The sequence below is a fragment of the Gouania willdenowi genome, chromosome 7 (assembly GCF_900634775.1).
Source record: "Gouania willdenowi chromosome 7, fGouWil2.1, whole genome shotgun sequence".
NCBI lineage: Eukaryota > Metazoa > Chordata > Actinopteri > Blenniiformes > Gobiesocidae > Gouania > Gouania willdenowi.
Window position 1 is genome coordinate 23,893,711 of NC_041050.1, and position 17,149 is coordinate 23,910,859.

The 17,149-nt window shown below is 40.2% G+C and overlaps 1 protein-coding gene across 9 annotated transcripts in view; it reads right to left on the reverse strand.

The window, feature by feature from the left end:
- Positions 1-9,456, reverse strand: part of myt1b (myelin transcription factor 1b) — a 62,568-nt gene extending 53,112 nt beyond the window's left edge. For 6 of the 9 annotated variants that reach the window (XM_028451876.1, XM_028451881.1, XM_028451882.1 and 3 more), the window contains exon 1: positions 9,319-9,456. In XM_028451876.1, the coding sequence (XP_028307677.1) occupies positions 9,319-9,343 (25 nt within the window). In that variant the 5' untranslated portion in view covers positions 9,344-9,456. Of the gene's footprint in view, positions 1-1,635; positions 1,756-4,315; positions 4,440-4,858; positions 5,007-9,318 lie in introns of those variants that run through there. The other 3 variants (XM_028451879.1, XM_028451883.1, XM_028451880.1) reach the window with 3 other exon arrangements.
- Positions 9,457-17,149: the final 7,693 nt, after the last annotated feature.

Consider the following 17,149-nt stretch of genomic DNA (forward strand, 5'->3'; position numbering starts at 1 on the left):
AAGGAAAACTTTTAGTGAAAGGTTTTCCGCCAATCAGCGGCTTGCACCCCACGTGGACTCTTAAGCCCACCCAACTCTGAACTCTGGGTTTAATGGCCGGGGTCTCCACCTGGAGTCGAACCTCCTACAGGGTAAAGTCGAACTTCCTCTCAAAATCATTGTCTGGGGTCTTATAACAACAGTGGCACCTGTGCTGAGCCACATATTGGCAGTAAAAGAGTAATTAAAAGCATTTTAATGCCAAAAACTTGAGTAAATAAATTAATAATATACAATATTTACTACGTTCACACATTACTTACCGCTGTTGTGGAACACAATAATGGAGGCTTTATGTTGCTAGTTTTTATGATTTAAAATTCCATTTCAAAATATATGTATTTTTTTTTACTTGAGCTCTTTAATTGTGAAGATGAACACTCTTATCAACCTGGTCTATGAATCTCCTCCTCTCTCCGTTTTTGTATCTCAGGACTTTGTTCCGCATGATTATTCATATGCTTGCAAACATTTGTAGTATTACCAATACCACTGTTATCGTACTCTTTTACACATTTAAAGAGTAACTAAACGGCTGATTTCTGCTGACCTACCACTAGGGGGAAAATTCTAAAAGTGCCTTGACTATGGGCGTTACTCCTGTCACAGTAAGACACGCCCAGTAAGGCAGCCGGTCAACACTGCACATCGAGTTCACAGCAGAGATGTGTCACTACAATCACAGGCACACATAATCATGACGTGAAGCTCACACAGCCCTACAGACAATATATTACTCTCCCACCATCAGCCTCCCACCACCTCGTGCACACGAATAAACAAGGAAGACGCGCACACAGCAATAAGTCGTACACCCGCACAAGCAATGATAGATGGGGATGCACACACATGATGTGTCAACTACACACATAACTTGATGAACCATCTGATTAGAGAAGAATTTGCTTTTTATAGCAGAACAGAGTAACTAACATCATTGCTGAAAAATGGAATTCCGCATTACAGCTGTCAATCAATGCTCACTGAGGGCTGTGATTGGAGGAAACCCTCCTTTCCTCCTCTCAGCTTTTATAGGAGGGGCGTGGCCAAAAAGTGGGTTTGGGGTTTAGTTTCTCTTTATACTTTAACAGCAGCACTGACTGACAAAGACAGGTCGCTCTTTGTCGAAACATCAGCAGTCAGTGTGCACAAGTGAGAAAACAAAAATAAAGGATCAATCATTTTACACCGGTATCAGTCAATACTAAACCCAACGTTGGTATCAATACTATCGATATTTATAGATCTATCCGCAGTTTTTTGCACACCTCTAGGGAGCAGCCACCAACAAAAACATAATTCGGTGCCCCCGCCTAAAGACACGATTGGAGATGAAGCGTCTGTAACAGTATAGTGTCGCCCTATTCTACAGCCCAGCTCCAGTTAAGCAGGATTTAGACAACAACTTAGAGTGATTATAGAAGGAGGACACAGATATCAAAAGTTCCAAACACTGATTCATTTGTGTCAAGGACAAACAAGAGGTGATGATGATGATGATGATGATGATGATGATATGAAGGAAAAGTGATCAGAGTTCGTCTGTGCTGAGACCTGAGGTTCAGATAAAACTGGTGGCGGATCATGTGCTCTTACCAATTCAGGGGAGGAACTTTGTAATGGTGGGAGACAAACGCCGTCGCCATGGTAACCAGCCTTTCGAAGAAGCTCCGAAAGATCTGCCCTGACCTCCACCTCTCAGTGACGACGTGAAACCACCGCTGAGGCTCGCTGAGAATTTACAGCTTCTACTTTTTAATTAACTTTTATTCTTTCATTTATTCGTGCATTTTGCTTTTAATCGAGCGCACCTGGAATTCATTTTCCTGCCATGAATGCCTCATCGTGACCCTGACCTTTTCTGCTTGGGTTGCTTTTGATTCCTGATAGGCTTTGAATGACAAGGATGCAATTTGGCCCCAGCTGCTCCTGCGACATGTTTATTGCACTCCCTCCCCCGTGAGGCACCTGCTGCACTCGCCATCAGCCATTCAGCCCTTCACAAACATACACATTTTCTCCCATCTCCGTCACTGAAAATAAAACTCATCATAACTGAGTGTGCAACAAACTGCTCCTCTGTGACGGCCCGCACCGCGCACGCAGCATAAGGCACCAATAACCTAATTCTGTAATCCTTGAAACTAGGCTACGTTTTAAATGAAGTGTAAACAGAAGAACAACAATAGGTGTTTTATCCTCTGTGCCTCAAACGCATCACATCAGAGGGTAAAGGTATATTTAGAAACAATGCACGGTGTTCATACTTTAGTATGAACAGATTTCTGTTGTTGGTTTGTATGTTTTTGGAGTCATTTTGTATATGAGTGCTGTTTTGTGTCTGTTTTTCTGATGTGTTTGTATATTTCTGTTGTTTTTTGTGTGTTTTTCTGTCGTGAATGTATATTTCTGTTGTTGGTTTGTACATTTTTGGAGTTATTTTTGTGCATCATTGTTATTTTGTGTTTTTCTGTCGTGTTTTCATATTTATGTTGTTGATTTGTAGGTTTTTGGAGTTATTTTTGTGTATAATTGTTGTTTTGTGTCTTTTTCTGTCATGTTTATTTTACTTATTTTTATTACTCCCATTTTAAAATTCCATGGTTTAAAAACACAGCATCATGTTTTTATTCCTCGTGAAAGTCTTTAAAACCTATTAACACCTTTCAATGTTGTAAAAGCATCTCTACAAATGTCTTGTTTTTATATGGCACAGTTTGTTAATTATTATTTATAGTTTCACCCAATGTTATTGTACTTTTATGTATATAGTTTTAAACATATTCACTGTGCTGTTTAGATCTTAAGCCGTTGGAGTCATGTTGTGCAGCCCCAAAAATAAATGCAAAAATCTACTCCAAAACCACACAAAGTGGAAGAAAACTGCACAAAATTGCTCCAAAAACACACAAAATGAGAGAAAAGTTCATACACAAAATGACTCAGTAACACAAAATGATAAGAAAAACACACAAATTGACAACAAAAACACAGATGAAAAAATTTTGAGCAAAAACAAAAATGACATAAAAAGCATACGAAATTAAAGATATACAAAATGACAACAAAAACACACCAGATGACGGATGCTCGGATTGGTCATTATTCTATTTGCTGACATGATTATTGCTGCGATTAAAGTTGCTTATTTGCTTATCTCCGCCCTCGGGGTACAATGGCACTACAAGGTATACTTCAGAGAGAGAAAGAGAGAGAGAGAGAGAGAGAGAGGAAAATTAACAAATGAAAGCATAAAAAAATATGGGTTATATAATTATATTTTTTTAAGTTAAAAATCATAATCATAATATTGATGATGTCAATGATCTTGATTAGAACATGAACTGATCCCACACCAGGTGGGATATGATAAAATATAGAAATAAATCTCTTCATGAGACACTAAATACTGTTTTGTTTCACTTATTCATTCCATCATTTTTTCATAGTATTCTGAGCAAAATAGTTTAGTCAGACTTGGAGAAGTAAAAGAACGGGGTGTGAGCCAGAAAAGTTGCAGGACCACTACTTTGGTTTGTAAGTGAGAGGGCTGGAAATCAAAGACTTGTGTAATAAACATGAATCCGTATGGAGTTGAAAAGTGCTTCAGAGTGGGCAGATGTGATAGAGGGAGGAGGATTCACTCCTAAAGGTCAGCGATGATGTATTTTAGCACCAAACAAGCCTTTACAGATGACGAAGGCAATCCCTGGTAATATTTACATCAAATCCATTTGCCATGCACCACCCTGCTCATGAAGATGAGCTTCTTTTGATGAACATTTTGATAAGTTTCAGTGGAGAACAGCACACGTCTGATGAGCAGCAAGGACAGGGAGGAAGAGCAACCTAAAGAGCAGGTGACATAATAACACTACTATCACCGTCCCTCATCTCTTCTTCCTCCATCTTAGGGCGCAGGTGCCTCTGACAAACCAAAGAGCACCAACATTACGTGGCCATCTAAGCATGAGGAGGAGGGAGGAAAGGAGGAGGGAAGAGCTCGTAAGGAGCAAAAACACACACAGTTGCACGGCTTCTCGGAGCGGATGAGCACTTGAGGAGAGGAAGGAGGAGGTTGGAGGTTGGCTGCTCCGAGCATCACTGAGGGCGGCTGACATTTGAAGAGAGCCTCTCTATTTTTCACTGCAGAGGATCAAATGGCCAACCCCTCCCTCCTCCTCCCCCTCCCAGCACTCCATCCTTCCATCCATCTGTCCGTGCGTGCATCCACACACACACACACACACACGCAGGGATCCTGCTCTACGCCTACCGTCACAGCCACTAGAACAAATGTGCAGATAAACTCGGAGGCAGGTCTCCACAAATGAAAGGTGTGCTGCGGCTCGGGCTGATGATGGAGGCAGGAGAAGGTGAAAGTGGAGGACGCACTTCAGAGGAACATCACAGAGGATGGCTCTCCTTCACACACACACACACACACACACACACACACACACACACACACACACACACACACACACACACACACACTGAGCCCGTGCATGCGTCGCTCATCAACTGTCCGACCGACGGAGAGGAAGTGCGTAAAGACGCGTCTCTGAGACCAGATTCATCCCTGCTTATCACAACACGGAGAGCATCCCAGACCCGGTCCGGCTAAACACTGACGACACCGTGAACTAATGTTTGAAGCAAGTTTACATCCATAAAACGTCAAACATCCCGAAGGAGAGCAGAAAGAAGGGGTGTTTTCTCAGTGCGCAGGGTAACGCAAAGTTCAGCTTCTAATGGGAAAATAATCTGCTAAAGCTCAAAGTCTAATCCTCTAAAATCAAAAGTGGAATATCTTTACCTCTGTTTAGATTCACCTTTGCTGCGTGACGCCGTGTCCTTGGTGCGCGGAGAGTTGCGGGTCAAGAAGTACACCTCTCTTTAGAAAATAAATCCAGAGCAAAGGTTTGAAAGACTCTATCCCGTTAAAAAAAAAAAAAAAAAGGTCCAGATGTGAGGGATGCGCGGGCTGAAGCAGCCGGGAACGGCCTTTCCTCCGGGGTTACGCAGCGCGGAGCGGCGGCGCGCACAGCTCCGTATCCGGCGCTCAGATGATACTTGTTTGTAAGCAAAAAAACATGGCTTCATTTGCCTTTGTCAACGAGGAAGGGGGTGAGAAAAAAAACGGAATATTGACTTACCTTTCCCTCATGAGCCATTGTACACACCCCCTCCCCCTCCTCCTCCCCCCGCCCTTTGCCATGACATCACGGAAGCAGTAGTAAAAACCTCCATCAGATGGGCAGGGTTTCAGATCCCCCTCCACCCTTTCCCTTTTACTACACACTAAATGAGCATATGCGCACACACAGACACACGCGCACCTCCTTTCTGTGGAACTCTCACCCCACCCACTCTCAGGCATCATCCACATAAAACACACTCTATCACTCTCGGTCCATCTTTAATGTGATAATAAGTTGTGTCCCCTCTTAGAAGCATAATAACATCCCCAACATGTTAAGTGAGCATCTCTCTGAGCCTGTGGGATCAGGAAACTCAGCAGCAACAACATTACTCATCTTATTGAGCTCATATTTCACTTTATTGTTGCATAAATGCAAAATATATTCCTTCACCTCTGCAATTCCATACCCCCACACATCCAACAGAGTGGTACCATCCAATATTTCATTCAGAGCAACCCCCCCCCCCCCCCCCCCCCCCCCCCCCAAGAATGGGAATTGATGTAACCGCTCTATGCACAGTTTGAACAGGAGCGATGCACTTAGAGCATCTGATCATATGGGCTCTAATGATATGGGTATGTAGAAAACACGAGTCCTCCTCTCCTAAGCTTCGCATGACAGTCATTTAGGAAGCGCTGAGAGGATGCACTTTGATTCTGAAATGAAAAGCGTGAGACAGAGGCCGGACTGTGAAGGTGAGCGATGGCTGTTATTTTCAGATTTATTGGTCATTCCTCAGGCCTTGCCGACTGTCAGCATCAGCTTCTCAACTCCACACACAGCCTCTTATCACGGAACTTCCACCGACTCACTAAATATTGCTCACACTCTGCTTTTTTCCTTCTTTCCTTCCTTCCTTCATTTATTTATTTGCCTAGCTGTTTTTGAAACCATTAGTGGAAATGACAACCATTCATTACAAGCCATTTGAGAATAGTCCCCACAAATGCCATTCTTTATCTGCTGTCTCCACGCCACGTACGCAGGGAATATTCAAAAAGCCCAACCTTCAGCTTTCAGAAATTCTATTAAATTCTTATCTCTTTGCAGCAGGCTCTTTTTGTGCAATCCCATTGTTATGCATTGGAGCTGAAATCAATCACCGGCCTGTGCGCACCACCATCACTATGATTTCAGTGTGTGTGTGTGTGTGTGTGTGTGTGTGTGTGTGTGTGTGTGTGTGTGTGTGTGTGTGTGTGTGTGTGTGTGTGTGTGTGTGCCAGGACAGAGATGGAGCAGGGACTCACAACAACAACATCATCAACAATCTCACCAACAAAAGAAACACACACACACACACACAAAGGAAAAAAAGGAAGAAGTGATCTTAAGAATCATAGGTCCTGATTCAGCAAGATTAGACATGCAGGGTAAAGTTAAGAACTTTGTGGCAAGTGATGAATATACTTTGAAGTAACTAACTATGGAAAACCTTGCAGAGCACTCAAACATTTCCCTCATGGAGTGATTTCAGAACTGTGAACAGCTCCATGAAGCTGAGCAGGAGCTTTACCATGGACAGCTCCAGCTCGCTCAGAAAGGAACCAAGGAAACAAAGGCCTTTGTGTGTCACTGTCCACCCAGGCACAAAGTGCAATGCACAACCTTCTCTGAGCTTTTTCAAAAGAAAAGTTTAGGGCTCAGGCTTTCCTTACAAGTAACTGTATATCTTTATCTCAAAAAAAAAAAAAAAAAAAAAAAAAACGATGTAAACTGATAAACAAAATTCCCAAATGCTAAAAATGCAACAACAACAAAAATAACAATAATAATAATAATAATAATAATAATAATAATAATAATAATAATTATTATTATTATTATTATCATTATTATTATTATTATTATTATTGTCATTTTTGTTGTGCTTTTTAAACTTTAAGTTAAGTCTGGGTTATTTAAATAAAATAAATCAAACAAATGTTTTCTTGGCATTTTTCAGCACTCTGTTTTAAACAGAAAAAATAGGCCACGAATCAGCTAAAAAAGTAAAACAACAATAACAACAACAAGCAAAACAATAACAGATTTGCAGAAAAAAATGCTTTAATTGGAGCCAAGCTTCCTAAATATCAATAATCCACTAAATATAATTCTAAACATTTAATTAATTTAACTTTTTTACTTTAAAGGCTTCAAGAGAATCAAACTTTTCATATAACTTAGTGTCATATAATTTAATGTTTTTCTGAAACAACACATGATGTTTTTTACTTAAAAAATGGTTTAAATATGTCAAACTTTATGTTAAAGTGTCATGTGTTTTGTCTTGTGTCTAATAAAGTGAATAAAACATGTGAGAGTGGTGTGACGGAGGGTTTCCTGCTGACGCAGCAGCCGCTCCATCAGCTGGGGAACTCTTCCTGCTCTCTGACGTGTGTGCAGATGCAGATGGCTCGGAGGCCCACAGCACTATTATGGCTCTTGTATGGTGGCTGCATTGTGCAAGCAGCCAGGATAAATATTAGATGGGGGCAGCAGATGACTCGGCGCTGAGGTTGGGACCAGGGAGGCCCCTGTGCTCCCTCGACAGATGGAGCAAGCCAACAGACTAACACAACAAAAAAGTTTTTAATAAGACCGCAGCTTAGCATTGTCCCCACGGTACCAGGGCCACAGTCCCTTAGGGGGGCCCGGGGCTTTGTCTCACACTTTTTCTTTCTTTCTTTACTCAAAGGGAAAAAGTTTAGTTTGGGTTTAGTTTTAGACTGAGGTGAAGTGCATGAGTTCAGTAATAAATGCTATTTCCGTGGCTTGGAGGATCAAAGTTGAACGGCAGACAGACTTAAGCTTCTTTTAATCCCCCATTGACGGCTGCAGCGTCTCTCATAGCTCATATTTTACACACACACACACACACACACACACACACACACACACACACACACACACACACACACACCAGTCTGTACACTATGGGCTCATTAATCAACACATTCACACCTTCCTCTCATCTGTGCTCCATCCCGGGAAGAACAGTGCTAGTTATCTACACCGCTATGACAGGCATGTCCCAGTTCAGGCATGGGCAACCAGCGGCAAAAATGTAAAAGTAAAAATAGTTTTAAAAAAAAAGCAAACATAAACAAAATCACCCCTAAAAAACTTGCAACATTAAAGAAAATGAAAAAATGGACAACAAACACCCATATTTTCTCCAGAAACACACAAAATGACTACAAGTATAGGTCTATACATAAAAATAAAGGGAAAACCTCCACAAAACCACAAACACACACAAAATGACAACAAATTACACAAAATTACTCCCACAACTCACAAAAAAAAAAACAGAAGTGCACAAAATGAGTAGATAAATGTACAAAATGGCAACAAACTACGCAAACCCTTTGTTACTTGCTGTATGAATGCTCAGATTTGCAGAGGTGAAAGTAATTGCTTACAAATACTCACATTACTGTAATTGAGTTGTTAATTTTCTCAGTTTTATAGTTAAAAAAATTCCTCTACTTAGTGCCTGAGAAGTTTATTTATTTTTAATTGAATTCATTGGTGTTATTTATTTATTTTTAAATGACAAACCTTTTATTTTATACAGATGCCAAATTTGTGGAAAATGAATTAAGTTCCAAGTGTGCAAGATTTTGTCTCTTCCTTTTTAACATGAGAAATTTACTGTTTGCAAGGGAACCATGGCAAGATTTATGAATAAATAATAACCATGGGGGGTTGAAAGTAACTACTAACTTTCATTTTGAGTACTACTTAATTGAATTACGTTTTACTTGTACTTGAGTATTTTATGTATGACTTACTTGTAAATGTACAAGTCCATCAAGTAATCATACTTCAGTAGGATAAATCAGTACTCTTTACACCTCTGCAAATTTGTCATTATTCTAAATGCTGACAATAAGAAGTGTTCAGATTAGATACAATCACAGTTTTGTGGTGATAAAATTTGTCCATTTATGAACACAGAGCAGTAGAAAGGAGAGATCAGCCTCACAGCTGTCACACTCCAAGCCAAACGGATGCCGAAGCAGCAAACGTTTGTTTTTTTTTAATTCTTTACGGCATTTAAACCACAACAAGTGTGAGGGATACGAACCCAGAAAGGTGCGACACAGCTTCATGTTGGCGGTCCTTCGGCCCTCAGTCCCGCAGCAGCGGATGGAAACCTGCGTCTGACAAAAAGTTGCTCAAACTTCTCTTCAACTTCAGCAACAATGCCCTGCCAGAGGGGCGGGATCGGCAGACTGATTGACAGTGGCAGACGGCCAATGAGAGGGCTTGTAGGAGCTTTCAGCAGAGTCCAGTCTCAGCTTTCAACAACAATGGAGCGACACAGCAACAAAGAGCATCTGCTGTGCCCGGCAACTTCTCCCACACTCACACACCCAGCCTGCGGCCATCACACACACACACACACACACACACACACACACACACACACACACACACACACACACGCACACGCACACGCACACGCACACGCACACACACACACACACGCGCGCGCGCACGCACACACACACGCACGGCCTCACCGTCCCACTGTCACACTTTAAAACAACATGGAGACCCACAAGATAAAGTTTATACACTGTTAAACTATTAACAAGCCATCATAAGGTCAGGGAACACAATAAATGTGCTCAAATACAACACTTTAATTTGACAGACAATACAGTAAAAGAGGTTTTTACACAGGACATGGACAATTTTAGTCACATTATCAACATTCATGTCAGCATTTTGAAATCTAAGCATTAACACAGGAAACAAAGGCTTTGTGTGTTTTCATTGTTGTTTAGTGTGTTTTTCTGTCCTTTTTAGTTGTTTTTGTGAAATCTTCTCATTGTTTTGTGTGATTGTATGTAGTTTTTGTTCTCATTTTGTGAATCTGATGTTGTTTTGCATGTTTTTTTTTAGTTATTTCGTGTATTTCTTTTGTTGGTTTGTGTGCTTATGGGGTAACTTTTGTGTACAATTGTTGTTTTGTGTGTTTTTCTGTCATGTTTGTATATTTCTGTTGTTGGTTTGTGAGTTTTTAGAGTCAATTTGGTGTATAATTGTTGTTTTGTGTGTTTTTGGAATAATGTTTGTGTATTTTGTTGTTGTTTCATATCCTTTTGATATTTGTGTATTTTTTTCTGTTTTTGTATGTTTTTGCTTTTCTTGTGTATATATTCTTCTGTTGTTTTGTGTGCTTTTGGAGTCATTTTGTGGGTTTACTTTGGGGGTCACCAATTGTCCAAGTCTGCGTTACCCAGAACACAAATTGGATTTGGGTTCAAAGAATTATGATTCATTATATATATGTGTGTGTGTACATTTAATGGTGAAATAATTTTATTAATGTTTTCTAACTGTTCTATGTTTTCATAAGGGTCGCGTCAACCCTCAGTAGAAGTGTTGAAAGGTGATGTATGTAAGCAGATGTAGTGCTCATTCAGCGAAGTTAGAGGAACATTCTCCCTGTAACTCCAGGCCCATTCACAGAGCCGAGCCGGTGTCTGGGACAGACAGACAGTTCCTCCCTCCTAGCAGCAGATGGTCTGCCACATAATGAGCTCTCCCATTGCTTGCTCCCATTACTCCCTCCCCATCTCTGCAAGATGAAATGGGGCCATAAGCACATCATTTTTATGCGTCTTTCATTCAGAATTCATTCTATTTCATGCAATCACAGATCATTTTTTTGTAATGTGTTACAAAGTGTTTTCCAACTGGAAAGGTTTGTTAATGTTAAAAACTATTACTTCTGTAGTCACAAAGATGAACTTTGTGATGTTGAGTCTTCAAAAGAAAACTAATCCCTTATACTTCATTTGCATTAGTTACTACTTCTAGTACAACTAGTAAATATATTGGCTTTAGAGATTTGGCTTTTAGATTTGAATTTGAAACAAAAACGTTGTTTTACTGAAGGTTTTTTGTTCACTTGTGCATGAGTAGACTACTAGTAAAGCACAATCATTTACTAGTAGAATATTTTGTGTTGAAAAATGTTACTAGTGAAAACTCAAAACTTTACTTGTACTCCTAGTAAAAATGGTCTACTAGTAGAGGATTTGGCTTTACTAGTAGGGTCCACTCCAGAGATGAGAAACTTTTATCACCAGGTACCACAACAAAGTGATTTGTCTGATCTGAGGGCAACAAAGAGTTTTTGAGTGTTCTATTTGTTGTTTTGTGTGCGTTTCTCTCATTTATATATATTTTTGTTGTCATTTGATGTATTGTTTTGTCTGTTTTTAGTGTTATTTTTTGTGTTTTGGAGTCATTTTTGCAGTGTTTTGTATATTTTCAGTTATTCATTTTGGGCCTGTAGTACAAATCTAGATAATCTGGCTAAATCACCATGGTAACTTAGGCTGAACACCTATCCTGCTCGGGACCAAGTTATGAAGTGGATAAGATCTGAGCGAGTACTCTTGGACCATTCAGTTCTTTTAGATAATGACCTGCCCATTGTTAGAAGATAGTGGTTGACAAGTGCGTTTCAGAAAGAAAGATTATTAATGGATACATGCCATTCTTTCATTTACCAATGAAATCCTTTAACAAAGCTATAGATTTACATCTGATGGACTGATCTACAGTCATTTGTAAATGAACCAATGATCCGTCTGCTTCCAAACCCTGTAGAAACAATTAGAACAACAAAATGAAATGATGTGTGTAATCATTGTTCAATTTTGATTGGAAAAATTAAGGAACATATAAATAAAGTTCAGAGAAATGTCTAAAATAATCATCTGTGTGTATCATGTTACTGACCGGGCATCACCGAGTTAAGATAAATACACAACAAAGAGTGCATTGCTTCTTCCACTGGTCATCAGTGTGTGTTGTTTCTTTTTTTTTAGAAAGTCTGGTTCCACTACAGCCTCCATAAGTTTTCCTTTTCTTTTTTGTCTTTTTTTATCTGAGCATGCCAGACAGCCTCTTGTATTCTTCCTGAGCACAGTGCTCTCATTAGCCTATTAACTTCACCACTCACCCCCACCCCACCATCCTTCTGTTCTACTACACTGATAGAGAACACATACGCACGCACATACACGTGCACGCATACACACACACACACACTTTCTCTCTCTGCTCTCATTCACTGCTCTGTATTACAAGCAGCTGAACTCTAACATAGCCTCCAGCTGCCCTGGAGATGGTGGAGACAATAAAGTTTAAATTAGTACGCAGCAGAATACACAAAAATAAAAAGCAACAAAAAAAACACACAAAAAAAACACACACACACACAAGCATGCAGAGAAAACGACCCCTGTAAGATCATTAATGGAGATTTTTACTTTTTCCATCATTATTTTTATTCAAAAGTCTTCTTAAATGCTCCCAACCCATGCTTTCACTTTGTTTATTCAGCACAAGAGGAAAAATTATCTTTGGGCAGAGGAAAAGTCTAACAGACCTGGAGAAACGTTCACAATCAACACAACTATGACACACAAACACACGTGCACGCGCACACTTGTACTCCCTTCCCCCACTACCCCCCACCCCCCCACCCCACCTTGGTCCCTTTCACTCTTTAACATCCGTGCAGTCTGATCATACCCATATCTGTCAGCTCCCATTAGACACAGCTCAGCGTCTCTCCCTCCATCACACTTGACTCTTACAGGATGGGATTAGAAATTTTTCTGAGAAATGCATAAAAAACATATAGTATCTACTACAAGTTTTTAACTCTATAAAAAATTGACCCAATTCAAAGAATGTCTGCAGATTTTAAAAGTGTGTCTCCTGATCTTACTGCATTCATCTGCTCTCATAAAGAAAAACACGTCAAATACTTACAATCAAATCTGTGCGCTGTGCTTTAAACTGTCAGTGGTGAGACGAGAGCAGAAGAGAAACAACTCTACAGCAAACCAACTTCATAAGCCATGGATTTTAAAACCGTTAAAGCAGTTTAATTCGAGCGGATGCAAAACAAACAAAACATTTTTGCTCAGGTAATTAAAAAAACAAAAACAAAAAATCAGGTAGTTGTTCCTAAAATGCTTTGACAGAGAAGAACCCCTGTTATTCCCAGTGGACTATTCTCCCATGTGTGTAAGTCAGAAAAGCCGAGCAGCGGCGTTGTTTTTGGCTGCTCACTATTCTCCCCCTGGACTTAAGTCAGTCGCTGTGTGCCTCCAACCCAGTTACGCACTCTGAGACCTTGAAATGTGGGCGTTTCCATTCAAATCTGGCCTTGCGCGTATTCTCCCATCTGCTTAAGTTATTTTCCTCTTATGTGCTTCTGAACCTAAAATAAGTGCAGCGCCAATAAGGTGAAACATTAATGCACTAGAACTTAGTATGGATTTAGTTACAATTGAAGCCACACGCACTCATGATATTGTAGAAGAGACTTTCAGAAATAATCTATTCAAACTGACACTATTACGCTGTCACGGGGGTGGGGGGAGTCACACAAGCACGCCAAAGGACTGACCATCAGCATTTCTATTATGTTCACATTTACCACTTCTCAACGGGACAAATGTGTTACATTGAATTAATTTTATCCATGCCGTCCACTCCTTGTCCTGGAAGGAGATGCGTTGCGTAGCTGATCAGCTGTGTGCCGCAGTGCGCGCGTCAGCAGCTGCTGCTCGGTAAATGAAACACTGACAGACTGATGAAACTATTTTAACACGGTGTGTAACGTAAAGCCACAGTTTGAACACACTGCAAGAGTAAATAACAAGTGAAACATTGATGACAGATGATGATGAGCACGACTAATGCGCACTGATCATTTCTGAATGCAGAAATGTAAGAAGTTAATAAAACAGGCTTTCCACAGAAACAAACATTAATCTGACGTTAATATGAGGAGAAAAAGAGAAATTTCAACTGTGGCTCAGACATAAAAATCAGTCCGATCTTCACAATGTAGTAATCTGCTCAAACAACCTGTTACATTGTTTATCAACAAATTAAAAGTGCGCTTCATAATTTTCACAGATTTCAATGACATTTACAAGCGTGAGGAAAACTCCATATTCCGTGATTTCTAGACAGCCTAAAAACAACGACATCATGCCCCAGTCTGCCTCCTTTGCTTCAGACCTCCTTCATTCATAGACTACGAGCACCTGGACCCGAGAATACACACAGGAGATAGGTGCGTAACTGCAGGAGCATAAAAAAATGCTTAAGTCCAGACTGGAGAATAGGGCCCAGTATGAATATACTGTACATTACTTTCTCTTATTTAAATCCACTACAAACAACATGGCACTTTTACCTATATTCCCCCTAACAAAACCATTTTCTTCCTTCACTTAAAAAAACCAGTGGTCGTATTCAAAAAACTTCCCAGAGTCCTCTCAGAGAAGTCCTAACTTTGCCTAAAGATTCGTAGTGAGGAATCTAAGCTTAAAAGTGATTCAGGAAGTTTGTGAGAGAAACTCTGAGCAAGGAGGGACATAAATGTTTATCTTATGAGAAGGTGTGGTTGCTGGGTATGATGCAGTCTGCTAAAAACTGTGATTGGTTAATTGTTAGAGAGTTAGAGAAAGGAAAAAAGAAGAAAAAAAGCCCTCTGTGCTCCTAATGAATAGAGAGTAAAAAAAAAAAAAAAAAAAATAATAATAATAATAATAATAATCACTATTATTATTATTTGCCTAATACATTTCACACACACACACACACACTCAGAGTCAGACAGAGTGTCGTCTGGACGCCACTTTGGATGAGCATCATCTCTAAAAAGCCAACCTGAGCCTTTCGTCGCCCTGGGCCCTCCCACACAGCAGCGGAGGGACGGGACATCAGGGTGAAACGGGGTCATGTCTGCCAAAAGCCATCCCATCCCTAGGGTGTTGGAAGCTGTCGCTGCTCAGTCTGTTCAGCCTGACTCCCTGTCACTCTGCCTGCTGGAGTTAATCCTAACTTTAACCAAGCTCAGATATCCCACACACATCATGGCCTACTGTGCTTTTTGTTTTAAGTTCATGTCACCTTTAAAGAAGAAGTTTTAAAGACTTTTCTTCCTCTATCTTCATACCTGACCCTCAATTTCTTCCTAAAATGTTCCTTTCCCTCCTCTTTTTCTCTATGTCTCGGAGCCGCTTTTTCTCTCACAAGTGTCTTTGGTCCCTTACTGCACCGTGTGCTTTCTCAGCAGTTAAAGCAGCAGGCCAGGCAAACACACACCCTGAGCAGCAGTCAACACAGGCAGCACTTCACAAACAAGGCCTGATTTAAATGACAGAAGCTGCCACACTTTGGGGAGGAGCTTGCAGCAATTTGGAGGCTGCGGGGCCTTTGAGCGAGTGCTATACTTAATGGGCTTTGTGTGCCAGAAGAAAAGGGTCTGAGCTCCTGGGCCCAGCTGTCACTATGGAAAATATCAGACCGACATAGCGGCCGACACTCTTTGGCTTGCTTTCTTTTCTCTCTTTCATCCTTACACCCGTCTCCCTTTTCTTTCTCTAGTTATAGTGCACACAGAAAGTGAAAGCTGTTGAAGAGGGAAGAAAGTAGACAAGAGCTTGCTGTGTCTTCATCTCACACACACACACACACACACACACACACACACACACACACACACACACACACACACACACACACACACACACACACACACAGCATACTGCACAGTAGGCTGACTCTGCAGCAATTATTCCAAGCCTAAACCCAGAGGGATAAATGACATTATTACATTTCACTACTTAATTACGTATGTGGATGTTACTAAGCGTTAGCTATCATGCATCACGCATGCATAATGCAGTAAGATATAGTCACCTCGCATCATAAAACGCCCTTTCATTACCAAATGTGATGTAAATGGAGAACAAATGAAAACACGTGCACACACTCACAGAAATCCATCATTTCACACATTTAACAACAAACCATTGCAGAAAGCTGTACCTGAGATGTTTCTCAGTATAAAAGTAGAATAATAAAGAAATATGGCTGGGTTTTTTCGATTGCTGACAAGCATTGGTCGAAACTGAAGTCACATGTTCAAAATTATTAATACACCCTGCAAAACAGAAGTCTATGTGGACTAAACTGTGAATCATTTTTAATTGCTTTCACACAAAATGCATTTAGCGACCACAGTCACCATAATTCGTGAAGTTTTTCCTCAGTCACTAGTTCACCACCTGCAAAACATTATACTTTTACAGCACATTTTTCAAATGCTAGCACACTTTGTTCAAAACAGTTCAAAACACAATCCAAATAGAATGCTGGGGAGAAAAAAACATTAGGAATATCTGCTGCAGCCACATTGAAATCTATTGAAAATCATATCAAAATATTGACAAAATAAGAATAAATAAAACTATAATGCATATTCAAACAGCTTAGTTGCCAGTTGAAAACCAATTCAGGTGATCTGTGTTTGGCCTCATTAGAAACAAAAGAGTGGATCTGATTCTTCTTCTTCTGCAGGTATAAATCAAAGAGCAGCAGATGAGGTTGGTAGAGAGAGAAGAGCCACCAGGAGAGATGAAATCAGGGCCACAATGACTGAGCATGTGCTAAATCATGGACTCTCTTTTAGAGAGAGGCTGGTTTACTGTAAGGTGCAGCCAAACTTGCAGTATTACATAGTTGCATCGATTGTGAGAATTTTTCAGCAAAACAACAGTTACAGTTTTTCTTTACCGTTTACACACAATTACTGGTATTTGAGACACAATGACCACAACATGTAACTAACATACCAACGTCCTAAACCAATTCTACCAAACTACAAACACAATTCCTGCTTTACACTCAATTTGCAGTTCTAAAACACACTTTTTTCAAAGCACTACACACAATTAAATGCATTTGACACAATTTTCATGAAGAAAATATCTTGTTTTCACAAGGAACACACTGTCATTTCAAATTCTAAAATTAATTGCCCTACTATGCACACTGACTCATCACCTGTAACACAGTTTTAC